Here is a 25,013-nt window from a genome sequence, read left to right as displayed (position 1 = left end):
CTGCAAAAGCATAAGCTATTTGCTTGGCGTGTGCTTGTTCTAATAAAGGCATGAATCACATTGTGTCATTGTGTGTCTATTCAAAAAAAGTCTACTTAACATCACTGTATTTTGTGAACGTGTTCTTAGAAATCCTTCAGCAAACTTTCACTTGTTTTGTAAGTATGATTAGAAGGTGGTGTAGTGGGTTGAGAACAAGGGCCTAAACCACAACTACCTGGGTTCAAATCCAGCACAGAGCGTAGTGCCAAACACATTCATGGGCCCAGATCCTTGTAACCGCAGCACACTCCCCGACTGTCCAGACCCCCCCTCCCAACTGTCCCACCAGGAAAGGCTCAACCAAGAGTCTAAAAATACATTTACCTTTTATCAGTTTTATTTATGTCAAAGAGCTAAAATTGAGCTGCAAGAAGTTCCTTCAGCCAGATTTGAACACAGGACCCCTCACAAAGTAGCCCACATCCTTAACATAGCTCAGTGGTTAAGGATGTTTGGTTAGAAACACAGTGCGACTTATACAAAGATAATCGGGGGGGGGTCAGCTTGTTCTCCAGGGCGTAAAGTAATATTTACGATTATAGGTAAGAACAATATATCAATGTATCGATTGCTACTTTGTAATAACTTTCTGCGGCCAGCATTTCTGGAAATGAACAAGGGTAAAACCGTTTTTAGACCTGACTAAATGAAATTTAAGACCTGGGATGAAAATCTGACGTTTTTAAGACGTTTTAAAGCCTTAAATTTAAAGTTCAGAATTTTAGACTTAAGACCTTGAGGGAACCCCGTTTTATCCATATTGTAGGACCATAAGTCTAAATGTATGTTCTACACATCCCCATTAATAAGCAGCAAAATACTTTATTATATATTTTTATTTAGGTCCCAAAAAACCATCATAATAACATTATATCAATAATATTAATACAGAAATTGAAAAAAAAAAAAACGACAAAAAAAACGACAAAAATAAAATAGCATTTATTTCCACAGCGTCCAAGGGTCAGCCAATAGAAACTCTGCAAGTCCGTATGTAAAGGTAAAAGGGGTGTGGCTTCAAGCTTGGGTGGAGTCATCGTCTGCTGCGCCAATCAGGAATGTCGAGGTGGTGAGGCGGGGTGTGGTTAAGGGAGGGGGAAAGGTCACTCCTAGTCCAGGCTACTGCTGTGACATCTGCAGAAGATAAAGGGAGATTACTTGGTTACAAAACATGGTCAACACATAGATCAGGTGTGTGTGTCAGGTGTGTACCTGTGGTGATCTCAGGTGTGTGTCAGCTGTCCGTACCTGCTGAGCGTGTACCTGCTGGCTCTGTGTCTCTGGTCCCCTGCTGGCCAGCCGGCTCAGGATGTTCCTCTCCGACATCTGCAGCCTCACGGCAACAGGAGGTATCCTGGCAATTGTTGCCGGGAGACGGGTCACGTCCGCCTTCATGTCGCTAAGTAGCTCCTCCAGCTGCTTCAGCACTGAGGACAGGAAGGTTACAGGGACACCAGAGGAAGGGCAGGGGGAACAAGATCAGTCAAGATTGAAGGCTCTTTGGTCCAGTCAGAAGTGCTCCAAGCCTAACAGGACAGTAAACATTCACCTGTTGTATGTTTGTCAGGAAAGCAAGCTTGCCATAAATGACTATGGAGACAACTGCCAACTTGAGTGAGTGATAGAAATGACGACAAGCTAGTGCTGCCATAACCAAACGACGGAGCTTAAAAAAAGGATCAAAGAAAAAGAAGCGGTCATTGCGCTGGCTACCTTTGTGCAGGACGGCATTGGCGGGCTTGTTCCCAGACATGGACTCTTTGCTGAGGTGCTGGTGGGACTCGGCCAGGCACTCCACCTCGCTGAAGCGCGTGTTGAGGGCCATGGAGGGGTGGGAGGGGTCCTCAGACATGTTGAGGTAGGCTGCCCTGCGGAGCTGCTCCTCAATCACCAGGGCCTGCTCCAGGAGCTGAGGAGACGGGGAGGAGGAGAGGGGGGAAGGGAGAACATATATTTTGAGGCTGGGATGGTCTACACAGTATCACAATAAACGTTGGCACGATTGGAGCAGCTATCTCGCTGTCCCCTCTGCTTCATCCCTTCCTGATCCCTCCATCCCTCCCCTCTTTCCTCCCTGGGAGCGTACCTTGAACCTCCTGGCCAGGAACTTGTTCTTGATCTCCAGGAAGTTGCCTCGGTTCATCTCGCCCTTGAAGGGCTCATTGAGGATGGCGTATTTGACGTCGTTCTGGATGTCCTGCCAGCGTGCATAGCCGTGTCTAGGGGGCACCGGAGTCAAGGGTGCTAACACAGGCTTGTAGCCATGGGGAACTCAATTGAACGCACTAGAATAAAAGCTACGGCTCACCATCCACTGTTGGTATCGGCTACTGTAATGTGTTGATATTCAAAACTACTAATCAAACAGACCACTATGGGGATGATTCAACAGCATGCTGACTGACGTCAACAAGCCGTTTGCAGGCTGGTCTCTTGCAGAATGGTTCTGTACAGGTCGGATCTCGGCCAATTAGAAAGGATACTGTATGATGCCAGCCAGCAGCCAGTAGTCATGGCGACGGTGCCAAATCTCATTGGTCTTCTTGGTGACGGTGGCAGCCCTCTCCTCGTTCTGCCACAAGGAGTGCAGCTCTGCAGAGATAGAGAGAGAAAGAGGGAGAGATAGGTGAAAAGACGATTGAGTGACAGAAGAGCAAAAAAGTATTTAGATGGTGCTATGAAATCTGTGGGAATGGTAAAGTGTGTGTGTGTGTGTGTGTGAGAGGCCTGGCCTCACCTGTGAAGCCTCCGTCTGCGATGTTGAACATGAACCTCGTCTTGGCCTTCTTCTTCTCCTCGCTGCCTCCGGCCGCCACCACCACGGCCCCGCCCTCCTTGACGCTGTCTCCGTTCGGCAGCTTGGCTGGCTCCTCCGTCTTCACGCCGTCCTTCTCCTCCTTTTGCTCTGGAGGACGAGACGTGAGGAGATCGGGGTCAGAAAGGGAGGGCGCACAAGGGCTGGGGAGTCTCATCATTCACGTGTGTATAAAGAACAGCAAGAGAGGGAGAGAGCGAAAGAGAATCAGTACCTTTCTTCTCATCTGTGGCAGGAGTGGTGTCCATCTTTTCAGTCTTCTCGTCTTTCTTATCCTCTGCTGCTGACGAGAACAGAGAGACACATGCGAGTTTGTTTTGAGATGAACAACGATATGCTCCCGACACATTTCACCGACAGGATGGAAGACGGTACCTTTGGCCTCGGAATCTTCCGATTTGACCTCCGACCCCTCCGTCTTGGTCTCAGCTGGAGACTTGGTGTCCTCCACTCCCTCCACCATCTTCTCGGCAGTGTCTCCATCCTTCTCTTTGTCATTCTCCTTCTCCCCCTCATTCTCCTTCTCCTTCTCTTTCTCCTTCTCCGCCCCGCCGCTGGCCTTGTCTGTCTCCATGGGCTCCTCTCCCTCCATCTCCTCCTTCTCCTCCGGAGGGGGAGTCCTCTCGTCCTCGTCAGGGATGGCAATCACCTCCGACTCGTCCGTCTTGCCAGGCTCTTTGCCTTCCTTCTCGCCCTCTCCCTCCTTTTTTGCCTCCTTCTCTCCATCCTTCCCGGCCTCCTCCGTCTTCGAGGCTTCGTCAACTGTGGGGGAAGAAGATTGTCGTCGTCATCAACGCCACCGACACCAACACCACCACCCGCCGTTTGACAAACACCCATCAAGCTCCCTCATGGCTGGGATCCTCTGTCCCAGACCCCCGTTCTGGGAATCTGATGGTGGGGGGGGGGGGAGGGGGGGGGGCGTTACCTGCAGCGGGTGTGTTTGGCTGGGTGTCTGCAGGGGTGCCGGTGGTGGAGGGTGTTTTGGGGGCTGGGGAGGGTGAGCAGACACAGGGGGTGGGGGTTAAGAGTGGCACAGGGGGGGGGGAGGTGGAGGAACCAGGAGGAAGTGGCAGGGGTTGAAACAGCACTGTGGCTGAGTACAGAGGAGTTGGAAGGAGGGAGGAAAAAATGGAATAGAAGAAGACAGGTGGAGGGGGACCAATACTGTGTGTGTGTGTGTGTGTCAGTACCTGTGGCAGGGGTGTTGGGCTGGGTGTCTGCTGGGGTGCCTGTGGAGGGGGTCTTCCCTGGGGAGTCAGGGTGGGCGGCAGCAGCAGCAGCCTTCTTATTCTCCTCCAGCTCCATCATCCAGGGCATGGACCACTGGCCGTTCACGTGCTCAAACTCCTGGACCTGGAAAGGACCGGAGGGTTAGGCTCGGTCAGAGACCACATCACAGCAGACCAGGACAGAGGTTCGGGGTATTAGCATCGTTTCAAGTGCCCGTTTACCTTCTTGCGGATCAGCGACATCACCCCGATGCGCGTGAGGACGTGTTGCCGCGACAACCCCTCGCGCGGGACGCCGTCGGCGAAGGTCTCTGCTCCGTCGGCCCCGGGCTCACACAGGTGCCGCATGAAGAGAGACACGTACGCTCTGGAGGAGAGGGGGAGAGAGGGGGGGGGGGGGGGGGGGGGGGAGAGAGAGATGGTGGTTATGAAGGAAAGCAGAAGCAACGCGTAAAAAAAAGAAACATTCATTGGGTTTCTTAACGTGGTCTTCTGTCAGTGGTGTTCTATAAAGGGCCTTGGTGCGTCAGAAGCTAGGTGTGGGTGAGTGGGGACGCGTTCTTACTTGAACTCCTTCTCAGACTTCCCTCGCAGGTCTCTGACCAGCCACTGGGTGGTGAAGGCGTCCTGGGGGGGCATCCCATAACGCATCACTGCGTTCAGGAAGGCCTTTCTCTGGCGCGCGTTGAAGCCCAGCACCTGGACAACAAGAGCAGGACCAGGGCTTACAGCTGGCTCACACACACACACTTCAGATGGCAGATGCCATGATATACTAGGCTGATGGAGAAGATTGTCTGCTGAATGACTAATGCAGGTTTCCTGTTGTGTACGAGCACCCACCTCAATGTTGCCTCCCACTCTGGCCAGCAGGGGGGGGTAGTGGTTTGTCCCGGTCGTTCCTCAGGCCCTTGCGGTTAGGCCTGCGGGAGTTGGCTGGAAACACAGGCAAACATGGTCACGACAGGTTCATCTGAACCAACACGTGGTTCCTCACCCGAACACAGTCCGGGGAGGACCACCGTGAGAGTTGCAGTGACATCACGCCATCACTCTGAGACCCGGATGGAGTGAAGTAGACAGCGGGAAGTGACACGCCGGAAGAACTCACTTCCTTCTGCCCTCTCGTCGAAGTCCTCGTCTCCCTCCTCGGACGCCACGGAGTAGTCGGAGTTATTGTCCGACTGGTCGTCCTGCCAGTCCGCTGAGAGACAGAAACACAGACAGCCATGTTAGCCTGGCGTCTAACACAGCACGCCTCTACAAGGAGAACACACACGACAGCCAGGGCAGTCAAACAGTTAGTATTTGGAAACAGTTCAAAAGCAGTTCCGTTTCCTGGCAAGGAGAAGATAGTGTGTTGACAAAGCTAGGAGAGCTCGAAGGGGGAGGGGCCAGAGAATGTCTCCTGACATGCATGGGGGGAGGTGTGCCTCTGCTTCATACACACACCCAACTGTGACAGGCACAGAGGGAAACAGTACACACCCTTAACAGCTATTCACACACAAACAAATCCTCACTCCACATCTCCCAGGAAGCTAGCTATGTGAGACACTGTGGCTTTGTGTGTGTGTGTGTGTGTGTCTCTATATATGTGGGGGCGGGCAGGAGCCGGCATTTTCCTCTTTCTGGTGAGATCATGGCGGCCACACAGAACATTGTGTGTAGTGGAGTTCAACCAGACAGCCGTGTAGTCCATGCTGTTGTTACTCTGGAAGCCGTTTGACCTGATACCAGGGTGGACCCTCAGGCATCAACAAGCTTCGACAGCCTATGTCAAGTTTGCGCCGCGCTTTGAATGCGGCGGTCAAACGGCACAACCCATGCAAGGACATCACTCACGCCCGCGCTACAGGGATGTACTTGACACATGCGCACAAATACATTGTCACACGCGCACACCGACTTGAGGAAAAGCATGAAGCAATGGAATAAGTACACACACGCACACACCCGCGCTCACACGCCCGCCCGCCCGCCCGCCATCCACACACAGACATGCGTGTAAGGTAAGGAAGCGTTGCCGCGTCGCCATGGTTACCCCGTCTACTACCTCGGTCCTCCTGGGAGCCGTCGTTGTAGTTGACCTGCTTGCGGATCCTCTTGCCCTTGCCCAGGTTGCGGGCCAGGTCCTCCTGCTGCTGCTCGTAGTGGTGCCGCAGGAGCTTCTCCCAGTAGTCTGGGTCCACGCTCTCCTCCTGCTTGATCACCTCGCGCTGCACCTCCTCCTCCTGGGGGGGGGGGGGGGGGGGGGGGGTTAAAGATCAGTGGGAACTTGATGGGAACTTATGGTCTTCTTTGACTGAGGTTAATGTAAAACAATTAGTTACTAAGAGTTAAAGGGGTTTGAATACACTTAACGTCCACATACACGGTTACCATACACGAAACAGGACCTGGAAAAGACTCGCAGAAGACGCATGCACATGGCACGCTACCTCCCTCTATCACACACACGCAGAACTCACCGCCTCTTCCTCGTCTTTGACCACGTACTGGGCCACCTTGAAGGAGCTGAGGTACTCGTTCATGCTCTGGATCTCCGTGTCCTCCGTGGCGCTCTGGTCCCGGTCCAGCAGGCGGTCGATGGCCTTGTCGTCATAGTGGATCACACTGCTGTCCTCCTCCTTGTCTCCTCCTGATGGGGGGGGCGGGGGCGTATTATCAGCATAGCCACCTCATCACACTACCAATACATTTGAGAATTCTTTCTGGATTGTGCGCTGGCTCATTCAACCCACGAGCTGGGGGCGGGGCTTCTACAGCAGACGTGAGGAGACGGAGCAGCAGCGTCCTCGCAGCTGGGACTCCCCCCCCCCCTCCCAGAGACTCCCCCCCCCCTCCCAGAGACTCCCCCCCTCCCAGAGACTCCCCCTCTCCCAGAGACTCCCCCCCTCCCAGAGACTCCCCCTCTCCCAGAGACTCCCCCTCTCCCAGAGACTCCCCCCTCCCAGAGACTCCCCCTCTCCCAGAGACTCCCCCCCTCCCAGAGACTCCCCCTCTCCCAGAGACTCCCCCCCCTCCCAGAGACTCCCCCCCTCCCAGAGACTCCCCCTCTCCCAGAGACTCCCCCTCTCCCAGAGACTCCCCCTCTCCCAGAGACTCCCCCTCTCCCAGAGACTCCTCCTCTCCCAAAGACTCCTCCTCTCCCAGAGACTCACCTTCTCCCAGCTCATCCTTGAAAAGCTCCTCGGTGCCGAACTTGAGGATGTCGTCCAGCTCCTGTTTGGACATGGAGCCCGTCTTGGAGCCCAGGCCGGGCCGCACCACCAGGTGGGTCAGCATCATCTTCTTCTTGGCCACCTGGAGGATGGAGGGGGGGGGGGTGTTACTGGTGGGGGAACCCCAGGTAAGTGAACTAACAGCTCCACCTTTCCTTGTTTGAGTTGGACTCATTGATTGTCTTGAGGGATCAGTGAGTTGAGTGGACGTCTACCTGAGTGATCCTCTCCTCCACCGAGGCCTTGGTGACGAAGCGGTAGATCATCACCTTCTTGTTCTGTCCGATACGATGGGCTCTGCTGAACGCCTGGGGGGAGACACGCCATCACTTTCTAGAACCTTCCACAGAAGCAATCGCTGCACACGAGGAGCGAAACTAGACGACAAGACACTAGTCTGTGGTAACAAGTGATTATTAATGAAGTGAGCTGGGGTGTAGGTTATGGTCGGTTGCAGGTGTGTGTGTGAGGGTGTGTGTTGACACCTACCTGGATGTCATTGTGGGGGTTCCAGTCCGAGTCGTAGATGACGACGGTGTCGGCCGTGGCCAGGTTGATCCCTAACCCTCCCGCTCTGGTGGACAGCAGGAAGGCAAACTGCAGCGCTCCCGGAGCTGCCACACAAAACACACAGGCGGTGAACCCCCAGCTTCACACACACACACACACACATCCACTCTGACTAAGCAACACGGCATAACCGCCGTGTACCGTCCGCCAGCTGGGTGGAGGAGGCGTGCGAGTCTCACCGTTGAAGCGGTCGATGGCTTCCTGTCTCATGCCGCCAGTGATTCCGCCGTCTATCCTCTCGTACTTGTAACCCTCGTTCTCCAAGAAGTCCTCAAGCAGGTCCAGCATCTTGGTCATCTAACGGGAGGGGGGGGGTGCGATGGACACAGCGAGAGGGTCAGGAAACACCAGAGAACGTGCATACATACATGCATGCATGATGTACCCGGGTGGTTGAAATGAGTTGCGGTTGCGTGTGGTTTACCTGAGAAAAGATGAGCACCCTGTGACCTCCGTCCTTCAGCTTCCGCATCATCTTCTGCAGCAGCGTCAGTTTCCCAGCAGCCTTAGTGAGGGCGCCGCCGTCGTACATCCCATTAGGCATCTTGGGAGCTTCCTGTTACGGAGGAAACAAATCGTGAGTACCCAAGAACCACTTCCTGATATGTTGTTGTCAAATGACTGTAAAAAAAAAAAATGGTGTATCCATCGTCAATTGATGAATCAATCATTTCTACAGCACTTTAAAGGTGTGTTGTATATGAAGGCAGTGGGGGACTGGAGCGTACCATAGCAGCCACAGGGAAGAGGTAGGGGTGGTTGCAGCACTTCTTCAGGTCCATGACCACGTTGAGCAGAGACACTTGGTTCCCCCCCCCTCGCGTGTTCAGGGCCTCAAAGTTACGAGTGAGGATGAACTTGTAGTACTTCCTGGTGACGCAGAGGGGAAACAAGCCCGTCAGAACGACAACATCAGCCTCCGCTGTTTGAGAAGGACTTGTCAGAGAAGCAACTCCTCTCCTCCCTTGTCCCTCCTCCCTTGTCCCTCCTCCCTCCCTCCCTCGCTCACTCACTTCTGCATGGGGCTGAGCTCCACCCTGACGATGAGCTCGGTCTTTGAAGGCATGTGTTTGAAGACGTCGGCCTTCAGTCTTCTGAGCATGTGCGGGCCCAGCATGTCGTGCAGCTTCTTGATCTGGTCCTCTTTGGCGATGTCAGCAAACTCCTCCAGGAAGCCCTCCAGGTTACTGAGAGGGGGAGAGATGGGGGTTAGTCACTGGGCCGGTAGTAACACCTCAGCAACAGGGAGGATCTAGTCATAGAAACACTTTGGCGATAATGTACTGGGTGAGCACAGTTTTGATGTATCCTATGAGTGTGCATGCCAAGCACACACAGGCACACACAGGCACAGACCTACCTGAACCTCTCTGGGGTGAGGAAGTTGAGCAGGTGGAAGAGCTCTTCCAGGTTGTTCTGCAGAGGAGTGCCGGTGAGCAGCAGCTTGTGCTGCAGGGGGTAGTTGTTCAGCACTCTGAAGAACTGCACCACAGCAGGAGGAGGAGAGGGGAAAAACAAGCATTACACACAGTATTGCATAGAGATGGGGATGTTTTTCTCAGTGTGTCTCCATCCTACCTTGGACTGGTTGTTCTTGAGCCTGTGGGCCTCGTCCACCACCAGGCAGGCCCAGTCTATGGAGCCCAGGATGGCCATGTCAATGGTGATGAGCTCATACGACGTCAGCAGGACGTGGAACTTGACCGACGAGTCTTTCTGCAGGGCGAGGGGGGAGAGATAGGAAGAGAAGGACAACATTGAAGTAGAGGGGTTATCAAGGATGGCACCTCGAGTGAGAGCAGCCGGCACATAACTGCAAGGACTTAACCCTTTAGTTACGCAAGCTCAGGGAGACAGACTTTCTTTTACACATAATTATGGGATCATTCTTAAGTGTTATTTTTTACACTTCAGTTGGAAAAAGCAGGCCTTGTTTTGACCATTTCAATGTCTTATGGACTTAATAATCAGACGAGCGTTGATGTGTGTTCCTTCCTCCTCCCCTCCTCCCCCTCACCTTCATCCTGGAGGCCTTCTTGCCTCCTCTGATGGCGTTGTCCTCGAAGGAGAACTCGTTCTCCCTGATGACGGCCCTGCTGTCCTTGTCTCCCACATAGGTGACCACGTACATGTCTGGAGCCCACATCTCAAACTCCCGCTCCCAGTTGATGATGGTGGAGAGGGGGGCGCTCACCAGGAACGGCCCTTTGGAGTGGCCCTGGAGGACACACACAACGCAAGGGAGGAGCTCATTACAGACACACACACACTTTAGTTTTTTGTAGCATTAGCCCACTGAAATCTATATTTTAGCCTTATATTTAAAATGTTTATATATATATATATATATATATATATAAATAAATAATTTCTTTTTTTCTTCTTTCAGCCCAAGCCCAGAAATAAAGTGTTTTCCTTTAGTAGGTTCACTGTGGTGCTGTCAAAGGAAGTGCGTTCTACCCTCCAACCCATAGGTGGCAGTGGCCCCCATGTGATCCCAGCTGTGTGTTTACTCAGCTCCCAGGCTTAATGTCGTCAAATTTCACCTGACTTAAACAAAATGGCTGGACTAGTACAGTTGAATATGTAGTATAGACTGACGACATGGATACACTAGGGGCAGTGTTTGTTTTCCCATCAGATAGGCCTGTCAACTACACAAACTTTATGGAAATAGATTTTTTTTGTTAACTTTACAAAAAAATAAACATGTATGCAAAGTAACCCTTTCTTAAGCATCTTTGCATGATGCGCACAAGACTTTAAAAAAAATCTGTCATTTCCCGCTTAGACACACTAACACACACAGACCCGAGGACCAGGCCCGGCTCCACCTGCCACGCACCTCTTTGTAGAGCGAGTAGAGGAAGACAGCAGTCTGCACGGTTTTGCCCAGGCCCATCTCGTCAGCCAGGATGGTGTCGGTGCCCTGCGCCCAGGAGAACCGCAGCCAGTTGAGGCCCTCCAGCTGGTACGGATGCAGGGTGCCCCCCGTGGAGTCCAGGTACTCTGGCTGACGGTCAAACTTGATGGTGGGCTGGGGGGGGGGGGGTAAGTAGGGTGAGACATTAACATTTGGGGAGTTCAACAACATCCATGAAAATCTGCTTCGACAATGAACACTGGGTCCGGGCCCCACACACACACACACACACACACTCACATCAACCACAGGGTTCTCTGGCGGCCTGTCCAGCCTCTTGACCTTGCCCTTGACCTTGACCTTCTTCCCTGGTTTACCTTCGTCTCCCATCATGAGCTCCCTGCAACAGGCCAGCACAGAGAAGATGAAAATAGAACCTCCTCATAAGCACTGTCTTTTGAGGTGGTGGTGGAGGGAACAGGGGTACTCAAGGTTCACAACTAAATGAGTCATGTTTGAAAAGCCCTAGGTGTGTATGGGAGGGAGGGGGCCAAGGTGTGTATGGGAGGGAGGGGGCCATGGTGTGTATGGGAGGGAGGGGGTCCTAGGTGTGTATGGGAGGGAGGGGGTCCTAGGTGTGTATGGGACGGAGGGGGTCCTAGGTGTGTATGGGAGGGAGGGGGCCAAGGTGTGTATGGGAGGGAGGGGGTCCTAGGTGTGTATGGGACGGAGGGGGTCCTAAGTGTGTATGGGAGGGAGGGGGTCCTAGGTGTGTATGGGAGGGAGGGGGTCCTTGCCTGTGGTGCCAGTATTGCAGCTTGTAGATGTCGAACTCTGGGACGTCCATGTCCTCTGCCTCCCAGGTGGCCTGGTCGTAGGGCAGGTCCTTCCATTTGATGAGGTAATGGACATTGTTCTTCTTGTCCATGCTGAAGGGAACACAGACAGAAGGTTAACTGAACGATCGTAAAAATATCAGACAGGTTTGGGTGCAGTTGAATCAACCCCCCCCCCTGCCTCCCCCAAACGCTCGACTCTGTAACGCACCTCTGCCTTGCTCCCCAGAACATCTAACTGAACCACTACTTAGAAAGACCCTTACCAGTAGCTCTGGGAGAGTTTCAGAGTGGAGGTGGTCTCACCTGTGGTTGAGGATCCGGTGAATCATCATCCACTCCATCTTGATGCCGAAGCGGTAGAACTTCTCCTCCATCTTGGCGTACAGGGGGTCCTTGTTCTTCCTCTTGGTGCTCTTGTCCTCCTCGCCCTCGCCGCCAAAGTCAATGGGAGGGGGCTCGTCCATGTCGTTCTTGCGCTGGTAGTTCCGGAACATCACCTGGCAGTGGAGCTCCAACTGGATTGGTCGGGGGGAGAAGAGGGTTAGAAGAGTTGCTGTGTGCATGTGTGATGTAGTGAGTGAGGGGGAAGTTTGATTGTGTGTGTGTGTGTGTACGGGTTTATGGACTTTTGGAGATGAAGCATGACTGTCCGCCCAGACGCCTACCTGTAGCTCTGACACCCAGGAGCAGTGCCAGTATGACATGTTGCTCCACTTGGCAAAGAACTCCCTCTCGGGCCTGCCGGCCAGAGGGGCGGGGTCAGGGCTGTCGGCCGGGAGGTCTGGTGGGCGGGGCACGGGGGTTGGGGGAGGGGGGTCCCCCCAACGCCAGGTCAGAATCTTCTGCACCTTGCCTTTCATGTTTGGACACTGGGGAAGGGGGGAGAAAAGAGAATTACACAGAAGAACCAAATACATGCTGTTATGAAGCATCACAGCCAGGCCTCGGTTAGTCCCTGAATCCTCCCCGCTCCCATGCCGACTGGCTGAGGCCACTGCCAATCATCCACCCGGGCTCCCACCCCCATAGGCTATGGACTCACAGTGCACCGTGGGCAGATCCACTCTCCGTTGGGGATCTCTGGCAAGGGCGGGTTGAGGCAGTGGATGTGGTAGGAAGAGGGGCAGGAGTCGCAGCACAGCAGCTCCCCGCCGTCCTTGCACACGCGGCAGAACTCCATGTGGTGGTCGTCCTCCTCGGGCTCGCCCATCACCTCGCTCTCCTCCTCGCCTTCCGAACCCTCCTCCCGCGCCTCCCACTGGATACCCTCCTTCTCCTGGGGGGGGGGGGGGGGGGGGAGAGAAGACGGACACCACACACGCCATCGGTCACCTCACTGAACAACCACAGCTGATTGGCTGGTGGACGTGTCCGTCGGCTCCAGCCGGCCAGTTAGACGGGCCACTTACACAGTGTGGGCAGCTCCAGGTGCCCTCGGGGGCTTTCTCCATGTCGGGGTCCAGACAGACCATGTGGTAGGCCCGCGGACAGGTGTCACACAGGATGATCTCCCCGCCCTGCTGACACACCTCGCAGTAGTCCTGGTGGTCTGTCTCATAGCCGTCTCCATCCTCTGTCTCCACTGCAGGAGGGGGGGGGGAGACAGACGAGTCAGACACTTCATAGCAGAGAGTGTGTGTGTTTATGTGCACATTCGAAGGGAAGAGGGGGGTCTCCAAAAAAAAAGGTTGTAAAATGCTTGCTTTAGCTTGGGACACTGTGAAACAAATTACTTCCAACTGTGGTCTTGTAGTGACTCACATACTGACTCAATAGCAGTTGACACATACACACCTACACATTAACTCCCACAATCACACAAAGATCTTAAGTGTGGCAACACATAACAGCGTCATAGCAGCATAGATGAACGGAAGTACCAATGAACACATGCGGACACACACACACACACACACGACTGACCCTTCTTCTTCTTGGGTTTGCTCTTGGGCTTCTTCTTGGAGCGGCTGCTGCGGCTGGTGGAGCCGTCTGACACGGAGATGCTGTTGATGCTGGCGTCGTCAAAGTCACTGTCCACGTCGGGCTCGTCCTCCTCGCTCTGAGCCAATCAAGAGAGGGGAGACGGATCACACTAAGTAAACGCATCCAGAGGGGGCAGGGCCGAAATCAGGGAGAGGAAGAAATAAGGACTTTACCGAGGAGCGTTTCCTCTTGCTGTTGAAGCCTCCCAGTTTGATCTTGAGGGGAGCCACCTTCTTGGTGTTGGGCTTCTTCTTCTCCTGGGGTTTAGGAGCGGGCTTTGACTTCTTACGCGCATTCGGACCTGGACAGACAACCAAGACAGTGACGTGTAAGACTCGCGTTCCAAATAAGGAAACAGGCTTTGTATGGGAACACGGATGGGACCCTTGACCAGCGCCCACCTTTGCCCTCCTTGGTCTTGGCCTTGCGTAGGGGTGGTGCGGGGGGTGGCTGGGGCTCGACGGGTGGGGGCGGGGCAGGGGCGGGGGCGGGTGCAGGGGGCACCACCTCTGCCACCATGCTGTCCACAGCGGCTGAGACGTTGGCGGTGGCCAGGGCTGCGTTGGCGGCAGCAGAGCCTCGCAGCGGGTTGTTGGTGCTGAACTCTCGCCACTTGGCCCCCAGGACCATCATCATCTTTGACACGGCAATCTTGGGGTTCTTGGCTGCGATGAGGGGCCTGGGGAGTGAGAGAAAGCAGGTAGATGGTTGAGATGAGTCACGGGCAGAGGATAGACACAGAAAAAGAAGGGTAAAACAGCCAAAAGAGATGAGGGATAGTGAGAGATAAGAAAAGAGATGCCTGTATAATGAAAAAGATGGATATGGAGAGAGATGCATATGGAGAGAGATGCAATGTATTGTTTACCTGACGTATTGACTGAAAGCCTTGTAGTTAGTGAGAGAGCGGTAGTCTTCCTCACTGAAAATGTGGTCAATGTCCTCCATGCCCCAGTCATCCAGGAGCTGGGACGATGTCTTTGGCTCCTGACAACAAAAGATTTTGAGTGAAACTTAATTATATTGTGAGTAAGAGTCAAACTAGGCTATGAGTCAGGGAACTCAGATCAGGACCAGACGCTACAGGAAGTTGAATCTACTTGGTTTTATTTGAGTACTGGCCGATGTTGTGGCAGATTACACGTGGGCATGAAGGTCGACGGATTCATTGTCCTTTCCCAAGGAAACGTGTTACCCGTCTGGACAGAGCCTCACATAAAAACATTGATGACAGATATAATATCCACCCACAATAACAACATGACCCAAACAAAACGCATGACAAAAACACCTCTCAATGGAGGTCCCCTTACGACCATAACCGCTTCTCTGAAAATCAAAGCCAGTTCTCACCGAGCTGTCGTCATCATCTTCCTCCTCCTCCTCCTCCTCAGGCTCCGGGTCCTTCCTCTTGGAGGCGGAGGAGCCTCCAGAGTTCCTCTCTGCGCCCGTGCTGCTCCTCCTCTTCTCCCTCCCCGCACTCGTCCTCTTCTTCTTCTTCCTGCCGGGGTTGTAGTCGCTGCCCTCGCTGTCTGAGCCGCGGGCTCCTCGCTCCTCCTCGGCCTCCACCTCGGGCACCTCCATGGCCTCTGGGGAGCTGACTGGCACATCCTGGACAAAACCATGGCAGAGGGTTATGGGAAATGCAGTTCATCACTATGGATGGGTCATTAGTTGGGAAATTTATTTTATTTGTTTGTATCTATTGGTACAGAATGAGGTCACACTGATGCATTTAATCTTGTAAGAATGTGGATATTATGTTATGCAGCTATAAGTTGTGATTTTTAATAAGTTAAGAAACTATGAGTGACTAAAAAAAACATGCACACATGGACAGTTCAGTGAGTGCTGTGCAGGGTACCTCTCTGCGAGAACGCCTCTTGCTGCTTTTGCTTTCACGGCTCTTCTTGGCCTTCTTCTTTTTCTTCACCTTAGGAGCCTCAGTCTCCGACAGCTCCTCGTCGTCCTCATCTGAAATGAACGGGACGAGTTAATTGATGTGAACTTGGTGTGTGCAACAAAATGGTGTGTGTTATAAATTAAGTGTAGGCAAACATAACGTGTAATGTTTTAAAACACTGATGTATTTATGAGAACTATGGCTTCAAATTAGACCGTGGCCATCGTCTTACTTGGCAAGCGTCACAAAAGCAGACAATCTTGAGTGGGGTGAAACATCAGGCTAGCTTTGGCTAACCTGGCACCATAGACGTTAAATTGCTAGATGAGCTAGCTCGCAAGCCAACAGTGCGTTATCAAAAGTCAATTTGCAAAATTACTGTCTTCTGTGTTAACCAGCCACTTGTATTGCATCTCACAACCGCAGTAATTCGTCTGATTACAAGAACTTAAAAACGTGACATCTGAATCGGAAAATTCCCTCGTGCAGTGAGCGATCCATTTTCCCTCAAGATCAAATATTCGATGGTTGTCTTGCGCGAGCTCGGTTGTGTATAAACAAAGCTGATTCTTGATATTAAGTGTGTGTGTATATTTACTTTTTTCAGAAATGTTGCTAGCTATGGTTACTGCAGAATGGGCTTTTTTATTTCTACCACGCAAAGCGGAGCCACCAACCACCCAGCAGAGAGGTGGAGAGCTACCGAACGTCATCTTCCAGCTTTCAAGCTAACTGGCTGCCTCCATATTGTCATAGGCACGTAACATATACCGGCAGCTAGCTAGTTTAAGCTAGGCCGTATGAATATGCCGGTGTGGGTCGGCGAAAAAAAATCTAAGCCATTGAACGAAGAGAGAAATCGTGAGGTAATACCTCAATGTATTTTTCTGAAACAAGAAGACCAGCGGTTAGCATGCGCAGGCTATAATGACAATTCCGTCAGATTTTTCCTTCGGCATACAAGCTGGTATTGATACTAACATTAGCTAGTTAGCGTATGCACACAAAAGAATGGTCTAAGATAGCTAGCTAACTAGGGTAGACGGCTACTTAAGTACACACATTTAAAAGGCAATACACAAATTCGCTGAAGTCTGTTAATTAACCATCTGCGTAACGTTAGCTCACTAACTAGAGATTGGCAAACTATAAATTTGAAGACAGTTTCCTACCGTGCAGAATAGACCGGTCTTCGGGTCCAAAATCATCTCTATCATCCTCACTTCCAGACATTATTGCAAACTTTAAATTTAGTTAGCCAAACTCCAAGCTAACCAAATAAAGTTTACAGAAAGTTGGCAAGCAAATCCGTTTCGCCTCCGGAGTTCTTATGTCCCAGTCTTGAATTCGTCCAGTCCAGGTCGTGCCAGATGAGGGACAGGTTTCGGAAAGGGGTGGAAATAAAAAGAACAAAAAGAAAACGGAAGTGAATATTTAGAACTCGCAGTGTCAGAAATAATAAATACACATGCACAAGAAGAATAGTGCTTACGATACAATATTAAAGATGGATAATGTAACTAAACTATTTCAATTTATGCATACATAAAGCCATCTGACACATGCCATCTTCCAACTACTTTTCCGTCCCATTAGCTAGCATACCCGTTAGCTTTACTAGCTAGCATTACCGGCGAGGTAAGAGAATAAAAAAAAAGATTCCCGGAATAAATTCTAAACGTTCTGTAATGTATTTATCACTCCTTCCAGTTCTTACGTTTCATGGAGATATTCTAAACTAAGCTGAAACAATGAAGCCCCAAAAAGAATAATACTCACAACTTGATTCCACTGTATTAAAACAGTATAATACAGCGTTATGTAAATTGTCTTTCAATAGTTTGTGTATTTTTGGGACAACTATGTATAAATTAATAAATTCTGTAACGTTATTCTAATCTTTTTTCGTATGTTGTCCTGCGTTGCACACGACGTCGCCGTCTCCCTCTCACTACACCCCGCGCGCATACACACAAAGAGATCAGGGGGCAGACATCCCATAATAACCCCCCCACACACACTCACCCCTCCCCCACTCTGCATAGTTACCTTGCAACGTACAGACCATAATAATCCACCCCCCTCCCCCCCCCACACACACGCACATTCAGTCTCTTCCCCATTCCTCCGTGCCCCCCTTAGCAACCGACATTACCATGGAAACGCTCACCCCCTCCCACCCCCGTCTGACATCCCATAATAATAATCAGCACAGTCACTGACATCCCACAATAAGCATAACTCCAAAAAGAGAAAGGGATGGAAAAAAAGAGAGCCGTCACATGGCAACTGTGCGCCACATGACTGCATTTAACTTGAGTCTCACCATCTATATGTATGCAGAGACACTGCACTGTACATTGAAGAGCAGTAACAACCAACCAGCCATGCACAGAGTCAGTCACATAGGCACAACCATAGTCTTAAATCTATTAGATGAGCACTTCTACCAGAAAGCATACTCTGTGTTTTACAGGTCATCACTCAAGGACCATACCTTATTCTATTGCTGTAGTGCCAAACATTGTCATTCATACCACACGTTCTTGTAGACTACACACCACCCTGTCCTATGAGCAAGCACTTAAGAGGGCAGGTGGCATTATTTAAAAAGGGATAGGTCTTAGATCATAGAGGTCATTTCTAAGGGCCCAGACAGCCAAACAGCAAAGTAGGATCAAGGCCTTATTCACAGCAATGTTCTTCTTCTCCATCCCTCAATGTTTCTAACTGCAGGAGCCGAACAGCTGACTAACTGTGTGTGTGTGTGTGTCTGTTGTGGCTTTCTCTGTGTCTCTTTGCGCGTGAGGCCTTAAATATAATGAACTGCTGTAGTCGATTTGGGACAACAAACTCAGAAGGTCCTGTTTCTGTCTAGTCTGCACAGATAAGAAAAGCTGTCACTTCCGTGTCATAGATTGCCTGCACGATTCTAGACAGAGAGTTCTCGCTCAATCTCCATACATTTCAATACCTTTTCTAGGACTCTCTCACATATCTCTGACTCAGCACACCTTCATTTTGTGACTACTCTGTCCCTCTCCCCTGTCTCCTCCCACCAGCCCTCCCTTTGTCTTACTGACTGACTGCTGACTGGCTGGTTAGTCTCTTCCTGGGTTTCTTGCTCTCACACGGTGTAGCAGAGTGCTGTCACAAAGAACCACGGAAATGGAACACATGCACACTCCTAAGTTCTGTCTCTCTATCACACAAGCTCTCTCTCTCTTTCTCCCCCCTCCCCTCTCTTTCACTGTGAACACAGTGTTCATGTGTGCATATGGGGGGAAGAGGTGGGGTGGGGGTGGGGGGTGGTGGTGGTGAGGAAGGGGGGTTGGGTAACATCCCATAATCACCAATCAGAAGGATATGGGGGCGGTTGTCATGGAGACCAGCACGCCGCTGCCCCTCCCCCACACAGGCGGCCAACAAGCAACATCCCATAATTTCATTTTTGAGCAAAGAGAAACTACAGACCATAATATTCTTCCTGTACCGGTTGTTGCCATGGAGATAAGCACTCGCGAGGGGGTGGGGGTTACAGGCGGGGTCAGATTACCATGTAAGCCAAAATACAGACCATAATACTCCTTCAACCCCCCCCTCCCCCCTCCTCTCTACACACCCCCACACCCTCTCCATTCCAGACATCCTTTAATGTAACACTGTCACCAGGCAAGACAGAACATATGGATGGAATCATATCGACTCACTGATAGACCAGAGGACTGTGGACAGACAGATAAGAGAGCAGCTATGTGACTGACTGGCAGGCAGGTAGAGTGAGAGACTCCTGGCTGACCCAATAAGAATTGTGAGAGCACATTTCCATTGTCAGTGAAGAGACAGTGTTCATTGCTGTTGCTGATGATAATATGGCTTCCTGTCTTGCTCTAGTTGTATTCTCACAATTTCTTCCCTTTATTCATGTGAATGAGGAATGCTTGCTCCATCATGTGTTGGCTTGACTGGATATAACATCATTCAAGCGAAACACATTCATGCCTTCATGAACCAAGGGAAGCTGTGTGTAGAATCCCACAGATCATTTCAAACTAGAAGGATACTGTTCCTCCACACCTTCATGGATCTGTGGTCTATAAACATGTTGAGCCAAATGTACATACTGGTTAATTGGACTCTATTGGGCCTAGTCTAAATCTAAGAATGAGAAGTCTCTGTTGATATATCATTTTTTTTTTTTGGGGGGGGGGGGGGACTGTACCCGATCTCTAATTGTCTCATGGTGTCTAGAATAAGTATAAACCGTCGAACAAAGAATTAAGAAGACTGAGAGGTCAAGGTCACAAGTATATCAAGACTCTATGCTGAACCAGATTTTTCTCCTGCCCCTTTCCCTGACCAAGACATGGGCATGAGCACTTGGAACGGCCCCAGGGCAACGCTGATACGGCTCCCCACCTCTCCTGGCTGTCCTTGGAGGAGGAACGTCGTGGATGGAAAAAAGAATGGGTAGAAAATGGGTTTCTTCTGTGGACACTACTGCATGCGTGTATGTGTGTGTTGTCAGTGTCGCCACTCTCTGCACATAGTGTGTGTGTGTGTGTCATACTATCAGACAAATAAATGTTTCTTCTTCTTCGAGTTGCAGTTCCTTGCCTGTAAACTACCCTTAGTTCATAAAAATTGGGATCACTGTTTGCAAAGATGATTTGGAAAGAGGAACACATTCAACTACACTATTAGGAAATTATATGAGACAATGTGGTTCTTGTGAGATCCCCAGAAAGACTACAGACAACTCCCTTCGTCTCTTACGTCTGTCTCTTTCCTTTCATTCAATACGCACCTGAGGATAGACATCCCATAATATCCAACACGTCAAGCCTGCCTTGATCTCAATGCGCACACAGTGCTCCCTTAGTAACGCACACGCATTCTCAAGCACGGGTGGGAGGGAAGGGAAGAAGGGAGGGTGAAGGGAAGCCTTAGCACACAAAACAGGCCTAGGCCAGACCATAATATTCCGTTACCCCTCCTCCCCCTCTTTCAGCCAACCCCCCCCCCCCTCCCCCCCCCCCCTTACTTCCACGCCTCCACCCCTCCCCCACGCCTAACAACGCCGGCATCCCATAATAAGCAGAGCGGCTGCCCTCCCTCCCCCCTCCTCCCCCACCTCTGCCACTCCATAATAATCGGAGTGCTAATTCACTCCCCGGCTCTCTTCTGTCTCTCTCTCTCTCTCTGTCTCTCTCTCTCACGAGCACCCCTCTCTTAGAGTACAGTATGTCTTCAAACTGTAAGCACACACACACACACACACACACACACAAGGAGGCCGGCTTCTCAAAATACACTGCATACAGTGACGTCTGCAACAGACTTAACCATGCGCTATAGGTTCCTCTCCAAAACCATTTCAACTCTTTTTCTCTTGCTCTGTCTCGGTCCCCCCTCACTCTCTCTCTCTCTAGGCAGGCAGTCCTGAGAAAAAAACTGTATGCATGTTACATACACGCTATTGACAAGTAGACAGCACAAACTTTAGGCCCCAAAATAAGCATGGTGGCCTAGGCTGTGTCCTTACGTTATTACTTCAGTTTTTTTATGTTGTGGCTGACCTGTTCGTGCTGTATGAGAGTTTCATTAGTTTGACTGCCATAGATTTAGAAATGTTGGCTTCATGGCTAAATGGTGTACATTGGATTTTGCCCAGTTAGTAGTTTTGGGATGTAGTCCACACAATCGAAGAAAGGTTATTCTCACCTACCAGTTGTACTCATGGTGCTTAGCTTACAACACACACACGTCAACATTACCACCCCCCCCCCCTCCCACCCATCTTAACACACGCATGCACGTATGCATGCACGTGCACTCTTTCTCTGCCCCTCCCCCCAACACAAACACTCCCCCCCAATGCACACACACCCTTTCCACATCCCCCCCCCCCTCCTCAACACTCACACATACTCTTTTCACCCCCCTCCCCCACCCACCCATCCCATACCAGGACACGTTGTGACAAAACAAAGAGCATCCCATAATAAGACCATAGGCTGCCTTGCCGTCACCGTATGCATGGAAACCAGCCATATCCGGGAACAAGGAAGTGAGACGGACAGATTTTTCGACTCCAGTGGCCTGAGACATTCGAACGCACACACACACACATACACAATGAGTACATCCTCTAGGCTGAAATGTATATATACTGTATGCTATTGTCCATTGAGTATGTGTAGTGGTCTTTATATATATTGAATGTGAGTGGATGTAACTATTTATACCAGCTCTGTAAACAGGTATGGTGATGGCTGTGCCAGTGTGGGCTTTGGCAATCTCTTCCCACCATGTCTCCTTATGTATCTTTGTTTAGGCAAACCGTGCGTCCTCTGAGACAGCGAGAGAGAGGGAAAAAAAAGAGAGGTCAGGTTTCTATCCCATAATGCCCCTCTTCTCCTCCCCCCTCCCCCTCCCAACCCATGGTTGCCAATAGCAACGCACTTATAATGAGGTCAAATGGGCATCCCATAATATTCACATACCACCACCACAAACTGACTCAGGCACACTAGGACAGGCAGGACGTGTGACTGACTAGATTACAACACACGCCCACCTACACACGCATGTACACAAGATGGATGACCGGCAGCTTGTATCTCCATGGATTCTACTTTATCTCAACCCCTCTCAAACACCTTTCTCATGCTCTGTCTAGCTGTTGACAGTCTCCTCAGTACCTACAACATTTGAGTTAGCTCCATCCTCTGCCTCACACGAGTGCTTGAAACACACATTATTCAAGTGCTAAAACATTGGCTATTGTGTTGTCAAGCCCTGGTACATAAATGTTTAAATGAAGCATAGAAATCTAATCATCCTGTGCTTTTCCCCACCATTTTATTCTGCTGCACTTCAGTGAATGGAGCAGTGCCAAGGACCGTCAATGAGAATGGACGTTCTGAAAAATTGGGTAAATGTGACAGACAGTGTCTACTGTGTAGACTACACAACTGTGACTGAGCAACAAGGCCACACTTATCAGTCCGTTAGGAAAACAATTCATCAGTGTTAGATTATGTCCATGGTCGAAACAATCTCTGTTGAATTGAAAAAAAAATAAACTCTTTCTAGCACGGCCACCTTCTAGGGGGCCTTGACAGAGGCCCAGGGTCACAGTCTTTCATGGTTAGGTCCATTCCAGAAGTCAGCTGAGAGCCACACACCACTGTGGAAGGAAGCCAGTTGGTTTAGGTTCTTTACAGCGACATGTCACTCTGGGTTGAGACAAGATCCATTTTAGATTGCCAATCAAAATGGGCCTTGGAGCTGAATGTGGGCCATTTGCATGGGTCCTTTCAAAACATATGAAACACTGCCCCCTAGTAGTCTACTGGAAATGTCTTGAACCTAGTAATGGTTTTCCTTTTGAACTTTTACGATTGAAATGTCATCTGGCCCAAGTGACAAATTTCTAATTGGTTGCTTAAAAAGAATTGCATGTTGTAATTTTTTTTCAGAATTTGCTCATTGTTACGAAAAAGAAGAAATTCTAAAATGATCAGACTTCCAAGGGAAAGTTTGCTTTAACGGTTACGTACGGCATTGTGTGTATAACATATAAGAAAAAAATTCTAGCCAATTTATCATGCCCTTATTAGCAAATTCATTACTAAAATGTTTTTTTCATTTGCAAGGTAAAAACATGTACTGTAGATGGTAACAAACACTGAATATAGGAAACAGCAATAAGGTCATTGAGAACAACAACCACAACTTCACACTATGGCCTTCACCCTCTTCATCACCTCTCTCCTCAGCCTCCTCCTCTTCATGTATTGTGAATGGGTTTGCAGCAGCGGACCTCACCTCCTTCACTTGTAATAGTCAGTGCAACTGAAACTTGTAGCACGGCAGTTTTTTGGCTGCTGCCATGCGTGTCATGCATATCAATTGGAGAAAGCTCTTAAGTTCAGGTGGCTTTTTCCTCCATCTGCAGATCTGGTAGTGAGTTATTCATTGACTTGAGTGGCATCAAGTTCCCCAAGCACTGCACGGAGACCAGGTATGGTACTTCACTGGAGTACTTCCAGCGCAGATGCCTTTTCCACCGGGGTAGAAGAAGACCCTAATATTTGTCACCCAACACTCTGACGGTGGCTTTTATGTCCAGGATGGACAGCATTTGCACTGCTGATTGAACGTCATCCTTCCAAGCCCATTGGTCAGCCCACACTACACGAACAGGATGACTGTGTCAGTGTCCTCACTTAGCCTACCAAACACATGGTGTGAACAAACAAAATGTTTTCAATCAAAAAAAACGATTTGTCAATGAGTGATGGTGGAATAGGGCCAAAGTCATGATCCATAACATCTTCCCGCTCTATGCCACGCTGCTGCCCCAGCACTAAGAGGGCCTCCATGTTGCACGTGGGCTTAGCTTTCAGGTCAGCTTTCTTCATCACCTCCATGGTTTTGACTGTCATAGCCACTAAAATCAAAGCCATTTCCAATGTTTGGCAATTTATTCAAAATTACTCATATTGCAACATGCAACTCTTTACAACAAAAAATGTATCTAATCTGCTAAGCCTATAGACTACGTTTTGATCTTTAAATTTCACTGGAAACAAAACTGTTGGGTTTCATTTCAGCCACATAGGGGTTTCCAGGAGCCTATAGTGAGGAGCAGGTACGACAGCGGCCTTCCTGGCTCCAAGACTACAATATATTATACACGCTACTATGTAATAAAATAAATTATGCATATTACTTTCACAGACAATTCAAATCCAAAACAAGTTCAAGAGGTTCAAGTACTTTTTTTATTATTTCAAATCACCCGATTCAACAACAATCGTATGAGGCAGTTTCGACAGAGCTATGTTTGTTATTTGTCAACCGTTATTGCTTTTGCTGTTATTACTACTGATCACTACCAGCACGGTAGTAGGTATTACAAGGCTTTTCATGATTTGTTATGTCAAATGAAACCAGACCAAATGACACTAAAAACCATTGGCACACATCCATCAAATAATAATAAAAAAATATATAAAAAAAAAAGAAAAAAAGAAGAGAAACCTCAAATGCCAAAACAGCTTACCACTGCAACATCCCCTCCAAAACAAAGAGTAAGGAAAAATATAATACTCATAATATAATCATTAATACACTATAATCTCCAAAAGAAAAGGCCAAAAGTGGAAAACTCAGTTCATGTTAACGTCTGAAGGGGGCAGCAGTCAACCAAGAGGAAGTTAAAAGCACTTGAGGTTCCAGTGGAGTAAAGGCAAAGGCAGACAGGAGAAGAAGAGTTGTTGATCTCGGCAGAAATATAAGATTGCCTCTCAGAAGCAGGTACTGGAGGCTGCAATGTTGGTGGTGTCAACTAAGACAGATATGCAGCAGAAATAGCATTAGTCTGAAAGTGTGAGAGTGTGTGTGTGTGTGTGAATGTGCATTTAGACTGTGTTGGTTGAAGCATTTTTTCTCTCCAGTCAGTTAAGGATTTATCAAACAGAAAATAAGCACGCTACGCTGCACTATTCCTCCCACAATCTCTCAAAACCTTT

The 25,013-nt window shown here is 49.9% G+C and overlaps 1 protein-coding gene across 1 annotated transcript; it reads right to left on the bottom strand.

Moving 5' to 3' along the window:
- Positions 1-860: 860 nt before the first annotated feature.
- Positions 861-17,416, bottom strand: LOC136961789 (chromodomain-helicase-DNA-binding protein 4-like). Its single transcript, XM_067255223.1, is given in 42 exon segments — positions 861-1,176; positions 1,291-1,469; positions 1,756-1,951; positions 2,129-2,261; positions 2,526-2,634; positions 2,780-2,947; positions 3,072-3,140; positions 3,233-3,619; positions 3,786-3,848; positions 4,051-4,213; positions 4,312-4,456; positions 4,655-4,788; positions 4,933-4,968; positions 4,970-5,025; positions 5,201-5,293; positions 6,146-6,323; positions 6,561-6,730; positions 7,254-7,395; positions 7,529-7,621; positions 7,803-7,927; positions 8,063-8,180; positions 8,308-8,439; positions 8,612-8,753; positions 8,897-9,070; positions 9,244-9,365; positions 9,462-9,599; positions 9,901-10,101; positions 10,729-10,920; positions 11,047-11,146; positions 11,544-11,675; positions 11,889-12,100; positions 12,251-12,454; positions 12,628-12,861; positions 12,995-13,167; positions 13,509-13,644; positions 13,742-13,869; positions 13,970-14,247; positions 14,437-14,555; positions 14,922-15,179; positions 15,433-15,542; positions 16,644-16,811; positions 17,251-17,416. Coding segments are annotated over 41 exon segments (6,018 nt in total). The 5' UTR covers positions 16,705-16,811; positions 17,251-17,416; the 3' UTR covers positions 861-1,161.
- Positions 17,417-25,013: the final 7,597 nt, after the last annotated feature.

This window comes from Osmerus mordax, chromosome 18 (genome assembly GCF_038355195.1).
Source record: "Osmerus mordax isolate fOsmMor3 chromosome 18, fOsmMor3.pri, whole genome shotgun sequence".
Lineage (NCBI taxonomy): Eukaryota > Metazoa > Chordata > Actinopteri > Osmeriformes > Osmeridae > Osmerus > Osmerus mordax.
Note: the sequence above shows the minus strand (reverse complement) of the source record. Positions and strands in the feature narration are given on the sequence as shown.